The sequence below is a fragment of the Diachasma alloeum genome, unplaced genomic scaffold (assembly GCF_001412515.2).
Source record: "Diachasma alloeum isolate Michigan unplaced genomic scaffold, Dall2.0 Dall_scaffold_00648, whole genome shotgun sequence".
Taxonomy (NCBI): Eukaryota; Metazoa; Arthropoda; class Insecta; order Hymenoptera; family Braconidae; genus Diachasma; species Diachasma alloeum.
Genome location: NW_021680780.1, coordinates 200,095 through 215,713, shown reverse-complemented (window position 1 = coordinate 215,713; position 15,619 = coordinate 200,095). Strand labels below are relative to the sequence as shown.

General features: G+C 37.4%; 3 protein-coding genes across 4 annotated transcripts; 2 read left to right on the top strand and 1 right to left on the bottom strand.

Annotated features, from left to right (window-relative positions):
• The first annotated feature begins 1,161 nt into the window (after positions 1 to 1,161).
• Positions 1,162 to 3,661, top strand: LOC107043958 (protein BCCIP homolog). Its single transcript, XM_015265682.2, has 3 exons — positions 1,162 to 1,499; positions 1,635 to 1,895; positions 2,741 to 3,661. Exons 1-3 carry the CDS (start codon positions 1,386 to 1,388, stop codon positions 3,257 to 3,259), a joined length of 894 nt encoding a protein of 297 aa, XP_015121168.1. The 5' UTR covers positions 1,162 to 1,385; the 3' UTR covers positions 3,260 to 3,661.
• LOC107043955 (shootin-1) lies at positions 3,261 to 13,694 on the bottom strand. 2 transcript variants are annotated; one of them, XM_015265681.2, is made up of 8 exons: positions 13,137 to 13,694; positions 8,363 to 8,871; positions 7,740 to 7,853; positions 7,574 to 7,668; positions 7,335 to 7,494; positions 5,860 to 6,684; positions 3,675 to 3,733; positions 3,261 to 3,603 (listed from the first exon to the last, which is right to left on the bottom strand). In XM_015265681.2, exons 2-8 carry the CDS (start codon positions 8,862 to 8,864, stop codon positions 3,457 to 3,459), a joined length of 1,902 nt encoding a protein of 633 aa, XP_015121167.1. In that variant the 5' UTR covers positions 8,865 to 8,871; positions 13,137 to 13,694; the 3' UTR covers positions 3,261 to 3,456. The 2 variants fall into 2 exon arrangements, with proteins under 2 accessions (XP_015121167.1, XP_015121166.1); XM_015265680.2 differs by lacking the exon at positions 13,137 to 13,694 and adding an exon at positions 10,933 to 11,135.
• Positions 12,082 to 13,527, top strand: LOC107043959. Its single transcript, XM_015265683.2, has 3 exons — positions 12,082 to 12,139; positions 12,205 to 12,506; positions 13,160 to 13,527. Exons 1-3 carry the CDS (start codon positions 12,133 to 12,135, stop codon positions 13,268 to 13,270), a joined length of 420 nt encoding a protein of 139 aa, XP_015121169.1. The 5' UTR covers positions 12,082 to 12,132; the 3' UTR covers positions 13,271 to 13,527.
• Positions 13,695 to 15,619: the final 1,925 nt, after the last annotated feature.

Genomic DNA, 15,619 nt, shown 5'->3' with positions numbered 1-15,619 from the left:
GGGGGGGGGGGGGGGGAAATAATGTTTTTTATAGATGTAATTTTATGGTCCGGTGGTTTTCATTATTTAGTAGGTTTTAATAATGAAAATTTTTGGGACCCACTCAGTAGATACGGTAGACGTGATCAGACGCGCAGTTATTTCTGCCGTCTACCTGACATTTCGGTGAAAACTAAACGTGATAAAAATTTCCGAGATTTGCCACGGAAAACCCGGCGAAAATTTTCAACAGCATAACGGGAAAACCATTGCTGATGTATATTTTTACAGAAGTGACTGTCAGTCAAAACAAAAATTTTCATTACCAAGAAATTAAGAACGGAAAACCTCTCTGTATAATTTCATGTGATCGATTTTTTTAGTTTTTCAGCCCTTCTATTGTAATTGCTATTCGGTACTTACAGAAGACTTGCGGTTACACGCCGGAAGTAGTATTTTGTACTGATTTGTCATGTTATCAGGATTTTTTACTCGCTCCCCCGCAATCAAACTGGCGCACGCGCATTTTCTCTGCGGAACTCACTCATTCTTCTTCAATACTTCCGGAAAACTCGGATTTTTTTTTTTGTTATTTATATGAGAGGAAATTTTTTTTATGAACATCATTTGATGTTCCGGCGTTTTCCATTCTTAATTTTTTTAATAGTAAAATTTTTGTTTTAGTGACAGTTAAGTCTGTAAAAATATACACTTGCAATGCTTTTTCCCGTTACGCTGTTGAAAATTTTCGTGTGAATTTTCCGTGGCAAAACCCAAAAATTTTTAACTTTTAATTTTGAATTAAAATTAAAAATTAGATAAAAATTAATTAAATTGATTTTTAATTTCAATTTTTAATTAAAAAAAAATTTTTATCATGTTTGATTTTCACCGAAATTTCAGGAAATATTATCATTGAAAAATCAAATATTCCATTAATTTTCTGTTCGAATGATCAGAAAATCAGTAAAATCCTTGATTTTTCAAATAAAAACATTCACAAAATGTAAAATCTCATACCCATTTTCCCCTAAATCGGATTCAATGTCACTCTCATAAAAACTACAGCCACATTTTCCATGAAATTTCGGAAAATTTCTAGCAGTGTATCAGGATTTTTACCCTCGTTCTCCCACAATCAAACCAGCGCGCGCGCATTTTCTCCCCGGAAATCATAAGTTCACCTTAAATCCCTCAAGAAAATCCAAATTGATTTTCAATCTCATTTCTCCCATCGAGAGAAATTATCTCTTAATAAATCCGAATTTACGTTCAAGTGCTTCCCCATTCCCAATTTCTTTTTAATAATGGAAATTTCTGTTTCGAATGACAGTTACTGCTGTTGACTCACCCAGTATTCAGTAGATACGGCGGACGTGATCAGACGTGAAAGTGTGCTCGTGACAATGTCAGCGCCGGCTAAGAAACGTGAGATCGATGAGGAGTCGAAAGAAAATGAGGAGATGACCAGCAGTAATGACAGCAGTGACGACAACGAGATGGACACCAACGACGAGCAGGTAGGATTCCCCAGCAATTCCTGAAACCCCTGTCCTTCGCCTCCGGATTATTCCTAACCTCAAAGTGTCCGCTCCACGCGGTCCCCTCCCTGCTGAATCGAGTAACGAAATAACGAGTCTGATGGGTATGTCCAGGGGACCCAGATCATGGTGGACTTTGTGGGCCGGATTCCCGAGGATCCGGATTTCAACGGGATCAAACTGCTCCTTCAGCAGCTGTTTCTCAAGGCCAAGGTGGAGACCTCGGAGCTCGCTAATTTCATCATCGAACGCAACTATGTGGGCTCTGTGGTGAAGCAGGGCGGGGACGACGATGCGGAGGATGAGGATGACGAGGAGAATGACATTAATGATGTCTTTGGAATTACGACGATTATCAATATCTCTCAGGGACAGGTAAATATAAACACCATTTAAAAATATGTTGAGTTCACGGATGCAAAGGAATTAGGGGAGATGAGGGCAAGTGAATACTATTTATTTTTGGGGAACGTAAATAATCCCGGCGATAGCCATATTCATCAATTATAATTACCGTTAAATTATGATGTTGTCAATTTTAACATAAATCTTGAAAAAATTTTAATATTAAATTCACCATCAATTTGTACATTCAAATTTTGAAATATTAACCGAAGATTGAGGATTATTTGGATAATCGAAAATTTAGTTCAGTATCATCAGATATTTTATTCACCATTAATCGGAAAATTTAGTTATCAAATTTTATAATATATTAAATTTCGATAAATATAGTTAAACTTTGAAGAATATCAGTAGGTAATCCTTTTTAATATTGTCGACATCTAATATTGTTGGCCTGAATAATCCACTCAGTATTACTTTCTCAAGGATGTTTATCCAAAATCGCAAGTATTAAAAAAAAAATTTTTTTTCAACTGAGAGATGAAGTTATGAAAAAATAAGATTTGCTGAAAACAGCTGAACATCCTTAAATTTTAAATTAACCCTGGCTATAACTAACACTGACCCTGCCCCATAAATTCGTCATCAATCAAGTGAAGAGAAGATTCTGTCAACCCAATATAATAATTTTTCAACTTGAAATTGACCTTGAGCCCTGATAACGAAAATTCTACTATAATTCTCTTGCAGCTCTTCTTCTCATCTTCAAATAATATCCAAGAATAAAACAATGTCTGCTCAAAAAACTCCCCAATCCCCTCGCAAAATGATAACGAATTATGAAAAAGATAATAAAAAAAATCTCTTTCGTGCAGAACCAAGACTGCATAAAACAACTTCGAAAAGTTCTGGCTGATTACTCAAGCGACTACGCCTCGGACACCACAAATGCCCTGATAAAGAGCATCCTGGAGAATGACTCAGCGGCCCTCGGTCTCATAATAAACGAGAGATTCGTCAACATTCCCGCAGACATAGCAGTCCCCCTACTCGAGAACTTGATAGCCGACATGAAACGAGCTGTCAATAAGAAAATGCCCTACGACTTTCAGTACTACGTTTTAATCTCAAAGCTCTACAAGCCAAAGAATACCCCTGGAAAGAAGAAGAAGAGGGGAGTGGAGGAGCCTGAATTAATCTGGAGTAATCCAGAGGAGGAGATATTCGCTGAGGACGCAATGTGTAGTTTTGAATTTTCCGTTGATAAAGACTCTGACACGAGTGCCTGGGCAGACGACGACGAGGAGATGGTGCCCCACAGGCGAGTCATGCTCTTTGAAGCCACTAAATTGCCCTCAATCATCGAGAAAATAAAGAAAGAATTGGCCCATTGAAGAATTTTAAAAAAACTGAAAAAGAATCATTTAATCAAAAATATTTACCGATACATTTTCGACGCTGAAAACAAAACGAATGCTTATTTTTCGTTCTTTTGTACATATGTATAAGTATATATAGATATTTTTTAGCATTTTGTAATACTTGTGAAATTAACTTTTCATGATAGTAGTGAGGCAATTGTGGGTGAAAATCATGTGGAAACATCGGGATAGGTGAGAGACTGTCTGACTGGCTTTGCTCGTCGTCTCATTGTACCCAGGATGTTCAGCATCTCGGACACAGCTGCTGGGGCACTCTCCATCTCACGTTTTCGTCGTCTCTCCTCGTCCCGTTGTTTCTGCAGGGTTATTAATGGACTTGAAATAAACGAAATTTTTATGAATTTACGAGAAAAATGTGGATACTTACGTCTGTTTGTTTGAGCGTGAATTTCCCTCCTTTTATCTGATTTATTATGTCGTCTATGGCTGGAATGAGATGATTTAGTGGTCAATTTTTTAGGCGTTGAGGATATTCAGGGAGTTCTTGCAGTTTTGGCTGGAGCACATTGAACTTTTGGGGATTTTGAATCATCAAAAGGCGATTCAAATTACATTTTGTAAAAAAATATCTTTTCTTAAACATTGCTACGATTTCAAAAACATGATTTTAAAAATGAAGAATGGTAACTTTTGGTCAGCAGAATTCGATTTTTCTATACAATTTCCTCGACTCAAATTATCCAAGTTTTTTCATTCCATTTATCTTTTCTTTTCATCGACAAAATCAAACAAGAAAAACTCGGAAAATTTTAGCCAAGAAATTCTACTGAAATTTCCGAGAATCTCATAATGAAAAAATCACAGATCCCATAAATTCCTCACAGTTTGTTAATTACGTTAAATTAATTAAATCGATGGTCAATTTTTTAGGCGTTGAGGATATTCAGGGAGTTCTTGCAGTTTTGGCTGGAGCACATTGAACTTTTGGGGATTTTGAATCATCAAAAGGCGATTCAAATTACATTTTGTAAAAAAATATCTTTTCTTAAACATTGCTACGATTTCAAAAACATGATTTTAAAAATGAAGAATGGTAACTTTTGGTCAGCAGAATTCGATTTTTCTATACAATTTCCTCGACTCAAATTATCCAAGTTTTTTCATTCCATTTATCTTTTCTTTTCATCGACAAAATCAAACAAGAAAAACTCGGAAAATTTTAGCCAAGAAATTCTACTGAAATTTCCGAGAATCTCATAATGAAAAAATCACAGATCCCATAAATTCCTCACAGTTTGTTAATTACGTTAAATTAATTAAATCGATGGTCAATTTTTTAGGTGTTGAGGATATTCAGGGAGTTCTTGCAGTTTTGGCTGGAGCACATTGAACTTTTGGGGATTTTGAATCATCAAAAGGCGATTCAAATTACATTTTGTAAAAAACTATCTTTTCTTAAACATTGCTAGGATTTTAAAAACATGATTTTTAAAATGAAGAATGGTAACTTTTGGTCAGCAGAATTCGACTTTTCTATACAATTTTCTCGACTCAAATTATCCAAGTTTTTTCGTTCCACTTATCTTTTCTTTTCATCGACAAAATTAAACAAAAAAAACTCGGAAAATTTTAGCCAAGAAATTCTACTGAAATTTCCGAGAATCTCGTAATGAAAAAATCACAGATCCCATAAATTCCTCACAGTTTGTTAATTACGTTAAATTAATTAAATCGATGGTCAATTTTTTAGGTGTTGAGGATATTCAGGGAGTTCTTGCAGTTTTGGCTGGAGCACATTGAACTTTTGGGGATTTTGAATCATCAAAAGGCGATTCAAATTACATTTTGTAAAAAAATATCTTTTCTTAAACATTGCTACGATTTCAAAAACATGATTTTTAAAATGAAGAATGGTAACTTTTGGTCAGCAGAATTCGATTTTTCTATACAATTTCCTCGACTCAAATTATCCAAGTTTTTTCATTCCATTTATCTTTTCTTTTCATCGACAAAATCAAACAAGAAAAACTCGGAAAATTTTAGCCAAGAAATTCTACTGAAATTTCCGAGAATCTCATAATGAAAAAATCACAGATCCCATAAATTCCTCACAGTTTGTTAATTACGTTAAATTAATTAAATCGATGGTCAATTTTTTAGGTGTTGAGGATATTCAGGGAGTTCTTGCAGTTTTGGCTGGAGCACATTGAACTTTTGGGGATTTTGAATCATCAAAAGGCGATTCAAATTACATTTTGTAAAAAAATATCTTTTCTTAAACATTGCTACGATTTCAAAAACATGATTTTTAAAATGAAGAATGGTAACTTTTGGTCAGCAGAATTCGATTTTTCTATACAATTTCCTCGACTCAAATTATCCAAGTTTTTTCATTCCACTTATCTTTTCTTTTCATCGACAAAATTAAACAAAAAAAACTCGGAAAATTTTAGCCAAGAAATTCTACTGAAATTTCCGAGAATCTCGTAATGAAAAAATCACAGATCCCATAAATTCCTCACAGTTTGTTAATTACATTAAATTAATTAAATCGAATGTAATTTCACTGTTCTAAAAATTCCTCAATTCCCAAATACCATGAGAATAATTACCAGGTTGTTGTGGTACAGCAGCAGGTTTCTTAGCAATTCCCAAGAGGCTCTCCATATCGCAAATCGCCGAATTTCGATTGCTGCCTCCCTCGGCCCTTTCCCTCGTCAGCAGCTTCACCGTAGCCCTCGAAGCATTATGAGCAGGAGGCAACGGAGGCGGTGGTGGAGGAAGCGGTGGTGCTGGAGGTGGTGGTGGTGCACTCTTGCTCTGCATCTCACCGAGCATCTCCTCCAATTTAGCCACCACACCCTCGAGCCTCTCCACCTCCCTCTCAGCCCTCTCAGCCCTCTCCAGCACCATATTCATCTCGACTTCCGAGAGCTTGAGCTTCTCCTCGACAATCTCAAACTCCACATTCGACTCCTTCTCCTCGAGTTTATCCTGCAGCAGTTGCATCTGCTCCAAGTGCGCCTGTTTCTCCTCCTCGAGGTCTCTCTTCAGTGTCTCCACCTCCTGGAGTACAGCTAGTAAACGACCATTGGAGTCATCACTGACTTCTGCCATCAGCAGTGCACTCTGATGTGCCAAAACATTTCTCTCCTTCTGCACTCTGTCAGCCTCAATTTTAATCATCTTGGCGTGCTCTCTCTCTCGGTCGCACTGAGCTTTCAAAGCCTGCACTTCATCAGCCACCATTCTCGAGACCCTCTCCATGTTCTCTTTGTGAATAGTCAGTTGTTTTATCACCTCTTCACTCTTATCCCTCATTTCTCTTTCTTCCTCGAGTCGAGCGTTGGATAAAGCTGCTTGCTCTTGGGCCTCGAACTCTTGGAGTCTCGCGGAATTCAATTCTGTTTGCAGGCGAGCTACTTCAGCACTCAGCTCTGAAAACATTTTCCAGGATTAGGGGGAGGGCTTTGGGGGATGAAACAGTATAATGCATTTAGCGAAGGTTTCGAACATTGTTGGGGAACTCATTCTGTTGAAGATTTTATTGCATTATTCGGCAGTCATTGTAGGGGAGAGTGGGAAAAATGAAACAGTCAAAAAACGAATATTTGACGCGATTCAAGCAAACAAATTTTTTCATCTTTTTTTCATTAATTTTTGTTCATTAACTTTTTTTTCTTGGGAGTACTGATGGGAATAACAATTTTCCATTCAGTAGAACGGAAAATTATTGAGAAACTTTGACGGGAGATTTTGTTAATTAATTAATTGAATTGGAAATCCAAAGTCCAGAGCAAGGCCCAGGGGGAGAGCCAGTTACGAAAAGTTACTGATAAAAAGTACTGAAAAAATTGCTAGAATTTCAATAAAAATTAAATAACATTTCGCAAAAACTCACAAAATCGAATTCACAAAATCAAATTAAGTATTGTATCGATTCGCCCAACCGATTGTTATTTTTCATTATTTTCCCCGAACAATAAACCTGAAATTCCCGGAAAATTGACTCATCCAACTTTACGAAGACATTTGAATAACAAAATCCGTGGATTAAGTGACTGACGGATGTCGGTGGGACACTAACCGGTGATAGTCTGCCGCAGCTCTTCGGCATCGTCAATCTCATTAGCATCGATCTCATCAGACAGGCACAAATCATCGGCGAGTGCATCGGGCCGTGACTCAAGGATTCTCTGGGTGAGCACCAGGGACTGCCTCTTGAGCTGGCGATTTTGCTTGTACCACTGTTATTTAAGGCAATGCTCGATTAATTCGTACGAATATAGCTCACGGTTTTATGGTAATCTGATTATTTGTGCCTACTTGTGACGCCTGCTGCATCGCTTTGTGGAGGGCCCCCGTCTCCACGTCATACTGACGCTTTTGCTGCTCGTACTCCTTGCAGAGTCTCTCCGACACTGAGGATATCACGGTGTTACCATGAAATATTCAATCGCTTGAGTGATTGATTAATTAGTTATGCATTTACCTGATCGCAGTTTATGGAGTTCTTCGTCTTTGGTGCGCAGTTGAGTCTGAAGGACGCTGTTGTCGCGAAGGAGTTGACGGTATTTCTTATCAAGATCGGTGTTCTCCTTCGTTACTGGGGAAATTAATCTCATTAGGGGGAAGGTTTTTTTAATTATGTTCACGCAAAACATTTCGAAGGAAAATCTGGTGAATTCGATAGAAAATTCCGTTGGATTTCTGCTAAGGGGAGACTACTATGAGGTTTAAAAATCGTGGGATATTGGAGTGAGATTTCTCATGCATTGAAGATCGATTATATGTCTAAAAACGAATGATTAGTGCAACAAAATTAATGCAAGTGCAGAAAAAATGAAAATTTGCGTCATTCATGTAAAATAGGGAGAAAAATTATCCTTAAAATACTAAAAATATATTCTCGATTCTTTCAGAGATACTTTTCGGACTATTTCACATGAATTGTGCAATTTTTTATTAAAATAATAACGAAATTAGCTGCGTAGGCGTTGAATTTCAAAAAACTAATTCGTAATTGTTCAAAAATTGCTCAAAAATTGGAGGCCCTGGACTATTCTTAACATTTTGAGCATTTGCGGGGTAAACTCGGCTAAATCACTGAATTACCAGCGTCAGATTTTTGAATCAGCATTTTCCTCTTCTTCTCCGAGTCCTCGAACTTAAATTTCCAATTCACCTCACCCAACGCAACCCCATTGTTATTATTGACATTACTGTTGCTCCCATTGAACCTTGAACTATTAAGGACATGGGCCGGTCTCTTGAGTGTCTCCAGCATTTTCAACGAATTACTGGAGACTGAGCTGTGATTGTCGTTGAGGATGCGCTTCTGAGAGTTGCTCAGAGCGGCAGCGGCATCCAACCGCTCAAAGGACGCCTTGTAAGCAGCAACCGACGGTGCTTTGCCCGCTGAGCTCGCTCCACTCTTATCGCTAAATGCATTTGTCGAATTTCCGCGTTTTACCATGGAATGAAGGGCGGACTTGTTGGGTGAACCAAAGGACTTTGCTACTGGAATGTGAGAGTGGTTATTGGACATTGCTGACGGGGTCTTGCAGCGGCCCAGTTCGGCCGGTGTCAGGCTCACGTGGAATTCACTTTTCTGCATTTTTTTTCTGAAAAGACATTGACTATCTGAACAACGAGATCGAAGATGCACCCCGCGCCTGTCAATTTCAGAGATTTTATATGATTTATCATGTTATTATTCAAGTGGATTGGAACTAATGTGTTCTTATCCAATAAAAATGACGTGTCTTTTCCGTAATTTCGGAGCAAAAGGTTGTAGGAAATTTTACGGAACTGTCATGGAATTTTAGCGTTCCGTAATTTTTACCTGATCTCCTGTGAAACATTGCAATACCGTCACTTAAATTTTCTGAATTGATTTCGTAATCGGTGAACGAATTGTGAGTTCCGTAATTTTCACTGAATATTTCTCTCCGTGTGTAGTATTACTAAAGAGAAATTCGTGGAAACCGATGAAAACTTCTATTGAGAATCCACGATTATTTTTTATTGCACAGGAATGGAAATGTCCATCGAAAATTCTACGAGAAAATTCCACGAGACTATCAGATTCCTCTAGAAATCACCGAATCTTATGCATTATTCATTTCCAGAGAAGATACAATCGAAACCATCCTCGTACCCAGTGAAATGACCCCGCGAGAGGTCTCTCGATCATCTCAGAACCATCGCCGCGATAATTCTCTAAATACCCAGATGCATCATCCCGACGTACCACTTCCTCAATTATTCTCAACGGATTGACTAAAACCAGAGATAAAAAACCCTCATGACACATTCTTTCTCCTCTAGAAGCCTCTAAAAATACCGTCCCAATTACGAATCAATTCTCAGCCCCGACAAGTCCATTAAGAGTAAAAATAAAAAACTCGACTGTTCAGGAACTCAGCGGGGAACTCCAAAAATACCCTTAAGAAGAAACTCCTATTCCAGACTGAAAGTCGCCTGTCATTCATCGAAAACCAATTCACCGGTGAAAATTTTTACGTGAAATTTTATTACGTTACAGTTACACGGAAATTTCGAGGAATTTCGTCATTGAGAATTCACGATTTATAAAAAAATTGATTATTCCATGGAAGTTAATAGAAATTCGAATAATTTGAGGAAATATATTCTCGATTCAGCAATATTTTTTACTGAATATTCATGTTTTCATTGACAATTCAAGTGAGTTCAGGAATTTTTGTCCTCCAGTGACTCAAAAGTTTGGAATTTCATTAGATTTATACTAAATTTAAAAAAAAAATCATTATTTTTCCCCTAAATTGAAACCAATGTCACTCTCCTGAGAATCACTAGTCACCTGTCCATGAAATTTCAAGGAATTTCGTCATTAAAAATTACCGATTTCATAAAAAAAACATTTTAATTCAGTTGTTTCATGAAAATGAACAGCAATCCGAAAAATTTGAGTAAATATATTCTTAAGTGTTCATTCAGCAAAATTTGCAACTAAATATTCATATTTCCATTAAAAATTTGAAATGAGTTGAGGAATTCTCATCTTCCTGTTCTCAAGAGATTGGAATTTCACGTTTTTTCTCGCCCTTAAATCGGATTCAATGTCGCTCTCTTGAAAATACCTCCGCAACCGTCCATAAAATTTCAATTTTTCCCCAGCACTTTAGAATTGTTTTCCCCAATACCCATATGTGCCAACACGTCCCTCAGACTTTCCCCACTTGCTCAATCCCCTGTTTTCATACAACTCGAGGCTGTTTCGCGTTTAAAGAAAAAACAATTTCCTCCGCGTCACGCATTTCATCGGTAATCCGAAAGAAACCCCGGAAGCCGCGTGCCAACAATAAAATCGCGCTATCATAAGTGATAATTACGACAAAACATTCAATTCAAGATCGCCCGACGTAATAATTCCCGGATTAACGTATCAATTTCGAGTAAACGAGAAGCTTCAGAAGCATGAGTCACAGCCTATAATAATATGTACACAAGTGGAATTGCCATCGACATTTGAAATCACGTATTAGATGTACTTGGCGGCGCGCGCGAACGCTTGAGTCACGATTTCTGAATAATCGTCTGGACAATTCCTTTGTCTCTCTAATTACCCATGCGCTTTTACCCCCAAACAAACAAAAAGGTCGAATGAATTAAGCAACAGTGAATGCAATTTAATCGTTTACCTGATGACTGAAAAATCCGCAATATTTTCCCAGTTTACATCGAATCTAATCAACAAATGGAAGAAAATCCCATAAACGAAGAGTATTTACGTTCACATTCACTTGAACTTTCACAATACAACTGTTGAGGAATGAGTGGAGTGAGCCCGTTCTGTTACAGACTACGCAGCGAGCGGATAAAAACTGAGGAAGAAGGCGCCGCTGAGACTGGTGTATCCCATTGCCTCCTCCAGTACACTTTAGACGGCAGTCTGCGATTTGTCGCGCTGCTTGGTATCTTGAGGCCTCACCCACGTGCCACACACGGGCCTGCAGACAGTGCGTGGGGTCTGTATCGGCCGCATGTGTATGTGGGATTTTTCAGAGTCACTTAAAAAAGCCATTCCAACGTTGTTCGTGCATTTTTGCTTCCGAACGGAACCATTGGATTGCTCAAAATTAAATTTTCTAGTTTTTCGTATTAAAATGACTAATTCTGGGTTCCCGAATCAGAATATGATGTTTTTAGAGCATCCGTATGTATGTGTGTGTGCCCGATTCAGTCTTGCCGCGATAACTAAAAAAATAATTGTCCAAATTGATTGAATTTGCGCTAGAAATATTCGTCATTCATGTTATCCAGATCGAGTTCGAACATGGTCTCGATTCCATTATCGGTTTTCGAATTATAGCAAAAAAAACACGCGCCAACATTGGGCCAACCTTGTGCCGACCTTGCGCCAATCTTGCGCCAACATTGCGCCAACCTTGGACTAATATTGTTTTATCATATGGGAGTCTCATGAGAGTCATTTTAGAACTTCAAAAATATATCGTTTATCATGTAAGACGATCGTGAGTATTTCAAGAGACAAAAAAATGAAGAATTAATGCTTGAGAAAATAATTTATCAATTTCTTTCAACTGAATATCCTGAAGAAATTCCCAGTTTATTTCCCATTTTGCGACATGTCTAGTCTTACCACGAGTGGAATTTCCGGAGATCATATTCCCCGAATTCCCCCCTATTCCGCGGTAAATGCCCCTTCGCCGATTTATCCATGACTCATAGCGTCACGATTCTCAACTATCTTCGCACAGCTCCGATATGCCCCGAACCTTTTGACACTTTATGACAAAAATTTATCTAAAGTCCCGAGATACCTCAGGTTAAAAACACTAAAGATAAAAAAAAATGTTGGAGCTGCAGTGTCGCTGAGGATGGCAGGTAATCCCGTTTCCGTTTGTTATCGATAATCCCGTGAAGAAATTTGGGGACTCGAGGGTTTCTAGGTCCACATTCCAGGGGGTCGTGCTCAATAACCCTTGAAATGGTGCGGTTCGCGGTGGAGGAGCTGGAGAAGAGGCGGGCGTTGGTCAGTTCGAAAATGATAGCCGATCATTTGAGACGATTGTATCCAATTGAGCAGAATCCAGAGGAACTGAAGATTGAGTTGAAGGACAAGCTCGATCATGCTGTCTCAATTGGCATGCTGTCGAGATGTAGGAAGGATGCGTATTGCAGTTCGACTTTTAGACAGGAGGCTTACAACTATAAGACGGATTTTTCGTCCTTCTGGGAGAGATATTACAGAGTAAATTCATGGAAAATCATTACAATTGATTTAAGAGATTTTGGTTGACGATACCACTTGCGAACTCCAACCGATCCAGCCTATTTATTTAATGCTAAAGTTGATAATAATTTTAGATAGATGAAAATTCTTTTACGCACTCGTATCGAAATGTACTATACTAGTGGGTCGAACGGAAGATTAAAATCCGCTTCAGGGGGAATTTTTAGTGAATATCTGTGGGTGTAAAGGTGATAGCGAAAACTTTGTAAAGACTTTTGCTTTGTAGAACAAGGTGAGATCTATTAAATTCTCCATAAAAATTTCGCTATCTTCCGCAGGTTTTAACGGGCCATAAAAAGTGGTTTTTAAAAGATTGTAGTGACTGTTTCTGTCTTAATTATCGGACAAAATTGGCTGCTCGAGACAAAAAAGACTTCTTGAGATTCAGTGAAATTCGGAACTTCTGAGCTGTAGGAAGACGAAATTTCCTTAATTTACTTGAATTTTCAGGGAAAACATAAATATTCAGTACCAACGTTTGCTGGATGAAGATTGAAGAATGTATTTGGTTAAATTTTCCTGGTTTCAATTAATTGGAAACCCAAACGTTTCGCGGGGAAAAAACCAAATTCAGAAAAAAATGCTCACCTGTATGATCAATTTTCCTCCAGAAAAGACCCGGACGTCGCCTGAGATCCACAAGACTGGTCGGCAGGAGAAGAACCCCCTCCACCCACTGTCCAGAATCCAGCGAGGACGACAGCGATTCTGATTCCTGCTGAAGTCCCTCAAAACGAAACCCCAAAAAACCCTCACCATTTCAAAATTGAAATTCCCCGGAAGTTACTTCCAGCTGATAACCGAGAGACCGCCCTGTCCACCTGCCAGTAGAAATCGATCCCCACGCGATCTCCATACGTCAGAATGAATTTAAATCCATCTGCCCCAATAATTTTGTACAATAAAACGTCAATGGGCTCTTGCAACACCGACCTGTTTCACTCCATAAATTTGTAATTCAAATCCCCCATCCGCTACTCCCATTTCCTCATGCGGAAACATTTCAAACATAAATAAAGAGTTTGTGTTGTTGTGTAATCCTCAATATGGGATTAAGTTTTCTTGAAGTTTGAAGAGCCTTTACTTTTAATTCCATCTACGGCTTCTCTCATTATATTTACGAAAAAATTTCGTAGGAAACCTAGTGCTTTCGCTGGGAAATTCTAGAAATAGAAATATCAATATCAATGGAATTCAAAAATTCTATTGTTTTGGCCGGATCTATTAAAAAATTCCGCAGCATTTCTCGGCTCAATTTTTACAAGATAATTTTTTTGGTTCTTAAACCAAACAAAAAAACAAAACAAAGTGGAAAAAACTTTAAATTTCATCTACGGTTTCTCCCATTACATCTTCGTAAAAAAAATTATAGAAAAACCTCGTGAATTCGCTCGGAAATTCTAGAAATAGAAATTATATCAATAGAATTCGAACTTTTCATCAATTTTTTTATCAATTGATTCAATAGAATTAAATTTCCGTGTACAACTGGGAAATTCAATAATTTGGATTTTTTCTATAGTAAATTTCGCGGTTCAATTTTTACAAGATAATTTTTTTGGTTCTTAAACCAAACAAAAAAACAAATCAAAGTGGAAAAAACTTTACCATTACATCTTCGTAAAAAAATTATAGAAAAACCTAGTGAATTCGCTCGGAAATTCTAGAAATAGAAATTATATCAATAGAATTCGACCTTTCATCAATTTTTCTATCAATTAATTCAATAGAATTAAATTTCCCTGTACAACAGGGAAATTCAATTATTTGGATTTTTTCTATAGTAAATTTCGCGGTTCAATTTTTACAAGATAATTTTTTTTATTTTTAAACTCAACAAAAAAGCAAAACAAAGTGGAAAAAATGTTGAATTTCATCTACGGTTTCTCCCATTACATCTTCGTAAAAAAATTATAGAAAAACCTAGTGAATTCGCTCGGAAATTCTAGAAATAGAAATTATATCAATAGAATTCGANACAATAAAACGTCAATGGGCTCTTGCAACACCGACCTGTTTCACTCCATAAATTTGTAATTCAAATCCCCCATCCGCTACTCCCATTTCCTCATGCGGAAACATTTCAAACATAAATAAAGAGTTTGTGTTGTTGTGTAATCCTCAATATGGGATTAAGTTTTCTTGAAGTTTGAAGAGCCTTTACTTTTAATTCCATCTACGGCTTCTCTCATTATATTTACGAAAAAATTTCGTAGGAAACCTAGTGCTTTCGCTGGGAAATTCTAGAAATAGAAATATCAATATCAATGGAATTCAAAAATTCTATTGTTTTGGCCGGATCTATTAAAAAATTCCGCAGCATTTCTCGGCTCAATTTTTACAAGATAATTTTTTTGGTTCTTAAACCAAACAAAAAAACAAAACAAAGTGGAAAAAACTTTAAATTTCATCTACGGTTTCTTCCATTACATGTTCGTAAAAAAATTATAGAAAAACCTAGTGAATTCGCTCGGAAATTCTAGAAATAGAAATTATATCAATAGAATTCGACCTTTCATCAATTTTTCTATCAATTAATTCAATAGAATTAAATTTCCCTGTACAACAGGGAAATTCAATTATTTTGATTTTTTCTATAGTAAATTTCGCGGTTCAATTTTTACAAGATAATTTTTTTTATTTTTAAACTCAACAAAAAAGCAAAACAAAGTGGAAAAAACGTTGAATTTCATCTACGGTTTCTCCGATTACATCTTCGTACAAAAAATTATAGAAAAACCTAGTGAATTCGCTCGGAAATTCTAGAAATTTTCAATTACATCAGTAGAATTCGAACTTTCCATTGAATTTTGTCATGCGTGGCTCCATAAAATAAAATAAAAAAACTCCCCCATTTACCTCGTCAATCAACCAATCAATCACCCACCAATAACTCGAGTCCCCCTCCCCGCATTATTCCCACGAAAACAATAACCGAAACCTCCCCGATCTGCGCACAATCGATGCCTACAATTCCCATTTCTTCATCGTCCTGTGCCGTGTGGCGCCAACGCCGGCCATCGCGAGTTGCAACGCCCCCCCGTGTCAGAATAATGCGCGCATCTCCACGC

Excerpts from the sequence above, each read along its gene's own strand:
- LOC107043958 (XM_015265682.2), top strand. The coding sequence starts at position 1,386 with ATGTCAGCGCCGGCTAAGAAACGTGAGATCGATGAGGAGTCGAAAGAA. Across the intron at positions 1,500-1,634 it reads TGGACACCAACGACGAGCAG|GGGACCCAGATCATGGTGGA; the intron begins GTAGGATTCCCC and ends GGGTATGTCCAG. Across the intron at positions 1,896-2,740 it reads TCAATATCTCTCAGGGACAG|AACCAAGACTGCATAAAACA; the intron begins GTAAATATAAAC and ends TCTTTCGTGCAG.
- LOC107043955 (XM_015265681.2), bottom strand. The coding sequence starts at position 8,864 with ATGCAGAAAAGTGAATTCCACGTGAGCCTGACACCGGCCGAACTGGGC. Across the intron at positions 7,495-7,573 it reads CGATGCAGCAGGCGTCACAA|TGGTACAAGCAAAATCGCCA; the intron begins GTAGGCACAAAT and ends CTTAAATAACAG. Across the intron at positions 6,685-7,334 it reads GCTGCGGCAGACTATCACCG|AGCTGAGTGCTGAAGTAGCT; the intron begins GTTAGTGTCCCA and ends AAATGTTTTCAG.
- LOC107043959 (XM_015265683.2), top strand. Across the intron at positions 12,507-13,159 it reads TCTGGGAGAGATATTACAGA|AAAAGACCCGGACGTCGCCT; the intron begins GTAAATTCATGG and ends ATTTTCCTCCAG.